General features: G+C 49.0%; 1 protein-coding gene across 1 annotated transcript in view; it reads left to right on the forward strand.

Annotated features, from left to right (window-relative positions):
- robo2 (roundabout, axon guidance receptor, homolog 2 (Drosophila)) overlaps positions 1 to 5,000 on the forward strand; it is a 384,455-nt gene that overhangs the window by 322,508 nt on the left and 56,947 nt on the right. Inside the window, exon 9 of the mRNA XM_048265276.1 lies at positions 3,848 to 3,972. Within this exon, the coding sequence (XP_048121233.1) occupies positions 3,848 to 3,972 (125 nt within the window). The remainder of the gene's footprint in view (positions 1 to 3,847; positions 3,973 to 5,000) is intronic.

A 5,000-nucleotide genomic window follows, 5' to 3' on the forward strand; every position in this document is an offset into this window, starting at 1 on the left:
ATAGAACGTTCAAGCATTGTTTTTGTTTTTATTGTTGAAAGGGTCTACTTGTTTGGGACTCTGTGTGGATGGTGGAGGGTTTGTATGCATCTGCATACAGTACATACAGTATGTGTGTGTTTTGTGCGGTGTCTGAGTTTGTATAGTTTGCCACTTTTGTGTGTCGCTTATATGTGTCTTGATATATGCCTCTGTGTGTGTGTGTGTGTGTGTGTGTGTGTGTCTGTGTGTCTGTGTGTGTGTGTGTGTGTGTGAGAGAGAGAGAGAGAGAGAGTGTCTGAGTGTCTGGGATATATTTGCCTTTATGGCGACAGCCACGAGCCTCTGTGGCTCAGTATGATTAGGCAGATCAGTCATTAAACAAACCCTCTTTGATTGACTGGCGGCGGTTTAATGTACTGCCCCTGTGGCGATCAATGGGGAGCAGCTCCGAGCTGAAGGAAGCCCTGCCAGTGGGGTGATTTAACGGGGGCCAGGCCGACGCTGGTGTGCGTATCGGGCCCAGAGAGAGGAAGGAAGGTCCGGTCCGCTAGAGGACAGGGGCCAAAGTGGGTGGCAGTAAATCCATAGCCATCTGCGACAGGCGGGTCCCGGCAGCGTGCCTGCGTTCAAACGGCATCTATGGCACTAAGCTCGGATCAGCGGGGGATGAATCACCCCAGCAACACTTTTGTTGCCACGGCAGCCAGCTGTGCTTCAACACGTCCGGCCGACGCTGAAAATAAATAAACACGCAGCGTAGTTGTTTTTTTTACGGCTGGAAATAGTTTACTGAAGCCTCTGACGTTAATTGAAGTCGAAGGCTTTGTGTGAAAGGAATATTTTGAGTTTGACGAGTGAGAGGTTTTGATCATCACCCGTCAACTAGGCAGGGAATGTCAAGCAAGGCAATTAGCCAACACGCTGTAGTGTGTGTGTGTGTAGTCCGCGCACTTAGATTCATGCCACTCAACACATACAGTATCTAAAGGCGCTTGTCACCCATTGGATTGACAACTCGCCTCACGTGACACGCTTTCATCTTGTCCAGATCTTTAACCTGAATTTCCCCCTGATACAAAGACAAAGGCAAAGTTGGAAGTGTAGTCACCAATGAGGGACAGTTTGACCTTTGTGGACTGCGGACTCTGCATGGAGCCGGGTGCCTCAGTCTTAGGCCACAGAAGACAGGAGTGCCCCCTGAAGGACCGGTCCCCACATCTGTGCGGAATGTTGATGCAATCGTAAGGTCATGACCAAGCAAGCCATGGTATCAGGCTGTCTCTAATTGGTTTATTTGATTTGCCTCCGCTGGGGGTGGGCTGAGGCCATCGCTGGGTGGTGGGTGTGTGGGGTCGGGCGTGGACCTTGGGGGATGCATTACATCTCCATGAAGTGTATGTTAGTGCAGCATGGGGTTGGAAGCGGGAGAGCTGACCTGAAACCCATCCCCTCACACACATAGACACACACACACACACACACACACACATTGCCTCCAAATGTGAGGGCCGTTTGGGGGAGCTGGCTCTGCTGGCTGGCGATGCACGACTAGATGAGATCAGATGAGATTGCCTGCTGAAAGCCCATATGCTGCATGTCAGTGGGGTGTACCGCTCCCTTGATTGGCTTTTTGATTTTGCGTAATAACAACATGTTTTGTGAGTTAACTCTTCCTTAAAAGCCTTTGATAGAATAGAGTAATTTTACAGTCATGTGGATTATTTGAATCGCATGACATAAGATCATTTCTACATATGAATTATAAAGTGCTGAACATACATAAATGTTTGTGTAAACAAGTCAACATTATACTTAGAGAATAGAAATGGTTAAGCAAAGATCTCAGTAAAGAAAAGAAACATTTCTATTCAAAAGCATGATTTTGAAACAGGCAGTTGTTTGAGCAGTGGAAGCTCTAAGGGGTTCAGGTTGAAGTTTCTCTTTAATTTTGTTAATTAGCCGAGACTGTTTCCAGAGGCAGAGGCCAAGCGAAATGTGGTTTTATTCCCTGGCTTGTGTGTGCTTTGGAACCGTCCAGTCAACACAGTAGGACAGCCCGAGGGGTCAGTGCGTCGGACGTTTATTTATGAATCAGGGGGAAATCAAGACGAGGCACTCTTGAGTTAATCAGCGAGTGTATCACCTTGCCATCAGTCATTAGTCAGAGTTACATCATGACAGAAAACCTGGTGACAGAGAGAGAGAGAGAGAGAGAGAGAGAATGAGAGAGAGAGAGAGAGAGAGACAGGCAGGCAGAGTGGATGAATGAGAAAGCGATAGAGAGAGAGAGAAAGAGAGAGAGAGAGAGAGAGAGAGAGAGAGAGAGGGAGAAAAGGGAGTAGGAGAGCGAAACCTCTCCACAGGCTGTCATGAGGATGAATGCGGTGTGAGTTGACACGGTGAGGAACAGGGTCTGGAGCCTGCAGAGAGAGCAGTGTGTGGGGGCAGAGGTTCAGGCCAACACACACATCACAAACATGCATGAAGACACACACACACACACACACACACCTACACACACACACACACACACACACACACACACACACACACACACACACACACACACACACACACAGAAAGAGGCCCACAGCAGCCTGCTCTACCCAGCCAGACAGTCAGTCCTCCCTCAGCTCATTTATATAGAGCCCTAATGGGATCTTATGAGTCACTGTCCTCCACGCTGAAAGCAGGCCTGAGAGATATGGATGAGCCTGGGGGAGCGGCAGGCCAGATAGCACTGGCCCTGTCTGGACACACCAGTCACTCTTCTTAGCAGAAAGAAGTTTGTCTAGTTCTGTAGAATGATGACTTCTGCCAAAGATGCGGTAATGGTTTTGTACAACTTTCAGTTTCACCTCAATTGTCTGTCTGCTTACTTTGTCATTGTTAAGTGGTAAACTGAAAAATCACCTGCATATCTTACTGCCACAGAGGAGCTCATGTTTCCAGAAATGTATTAAGGAAATATCAACTTTGTGTTCTGGAATTGCGTAACTGTCTGAGTGAGCGCTTCTCTATTTATGGTTGTGTCAGATGGTAGAGCAGTCAGATGGGCCTCAGTCATGCTAAAGGACCCCCCCCCCCCCCCCATCACCACCACCACCATCCTGTGAATGTTGAATGCACAGGTCTTATATTGTAGTGTGAATGAATCCACACAGGCAGATAAGGAGTCCACAATGTAGGAGGGCTTGAGAGAGAGAGAGAGAGAGAGAGAGAGAGAGAGAGAGTGTCAGGACAACATGTGCCAAGCCTCCCTCACACTGAGAACAGGTTGTGTTGTGATTGCTGGGCCCTTTGTGTGCTCTCTTAGGAGCGCTACCTGTGTGAGCGTCGCTGTTGTTGTTGTTGTCGTTGTTGACAGCAGTGCCATGCGCCCATCTTGTGAAGGCCGACTCCTGTCATTCATTCAGCTCCTGCGCCTTCAATGGTCGTCTGGATGAATGGCTTGCCTGGTTGCCATGGTGATGCTTTAACCTGAACCCCCGCCCTTGCTCCCTCCCCACCTCTTGCCCCCCGCGCTCTGCCAAACAGAAAGACACAATACAGCGGAGTACCACCCAACCCCCCCTTCTCTCTCGCATTGCATGGTTTCGCTGTATTGGCTGTCTCTATTTGGATCTTGGGTCTTGTCTCTGGGTTGCCTGTTAAGTGCTTGAGATGGTAGTTTGCTGCTTCTCCACTGTAGGCCCATCCGTCCTCTTCCTCAGTGCCCCGTGTGTGGTTATAACCGTGTAATAACACCGGACTCCTCCTCTCTCTGTGGTTATAACTGTGTAATAACACCGGACTCCTCCTCTCTCTGTGGTTATAACCGTGTAATAACACCAGACTCCTCCTCTCTCTTGTCTTCTCACTCCAGCTCCTCCCCAGTTTGTGATCCGGCCGCGGGACCAGATCGTGGCTCAGGGACGCACGGCCACCTTCCCCTGCGAGACCAAGGGGAACCCCCAGCCGGCAGTCTTCTGGCAGAAGGACGGGAGCCAGGTAAGACGGAGACACCTCGCCTTCACCTGAGCACCACGTGCCGTAACCCCACTGGTGTATTATGGCTGTGACAGCTGAGATGCCGAGAGAATCTAATCCGTGGATTTAGTAAGCAGCGAGGTGCTTATTTCACGCCGGTTGAGTATGAATACTATACATGTATTCCCTGGATCCAACGTGTGCACTAATACACGAATTAGCCAGAATTAATGCCCTGTTATTATCCCATGTTCATTTGATCTGGGGTTTTATATGTGTGAATGCTCCAGGGGTAGCCAAAGAACATAGAGCAGTTTAACTCTGCATGCTCTGTATGTTGATTATGTATGTGTGTCTGAGAGAGAGAGAGAGAGAGAGAGAATGAGTGTGTGTGTGTGTGTGTGTGTGTGTGTGTGTGTGTGTGTGTGTGTGTGTGTGTGTGTGTGTGTGTGTGTGTGTGTGTGTGTGTGTGTGTGTGTTTGTTAGCTCTGCACATCAGTGTCAGATCAGACATCTATAGTCCTATCAGTGTTTCGACCCCGATTGGCTCTTTTCGGAGGCTGTGTAGCCATTAATCAGATCCTGGAGCCCTCAGTGCTGATAAGGACACTGCTGTCCCTCTCTTGCTGAGACCATTCAACACCTGCAGGCCCCAACAATACACACACACAGCAAATAGCAGGCTGCCAGGGACCCGCTGATGGGGCTGAGACACACACACACACACACACACACACACACACAGAAACACACAGAAACACACAAGTCATAGCTATTGGCTGATCAGACAAATGTGATAAAGTGGTGCCACTTACTGATGAAAAGAGTGTGCAACTCATCACCTAAATCCTCAAGCTAGGACTTCAGACACACACACACATGCATACACACACAGACACATACACACAACCACTCGAGCAAAGAAGAGTGGCATCACAACACTGTCCTCTGAACTTTTCTTAAGCACCACCAAACTGATACAGTACACAATCATCAAGGGCTACTCAAACTGACACACTCAATCATCCAGCACACAAACCCAACACACA

Source organism: Alosa alosa, chromosome 15 (assembly GCF_017589495.1).
Source record: "Alosa alosa isolate M-15738 ecotype Scorff River chromosome 15, AALO_Geno_1.1, whole genome shotgun sequence".
Lineage (NCBI taxonomy): Eukaryota > Metazoa > Chordata > Actinopteri > Clupeiformes > Clupeidae > Alosa > Alosa alosa.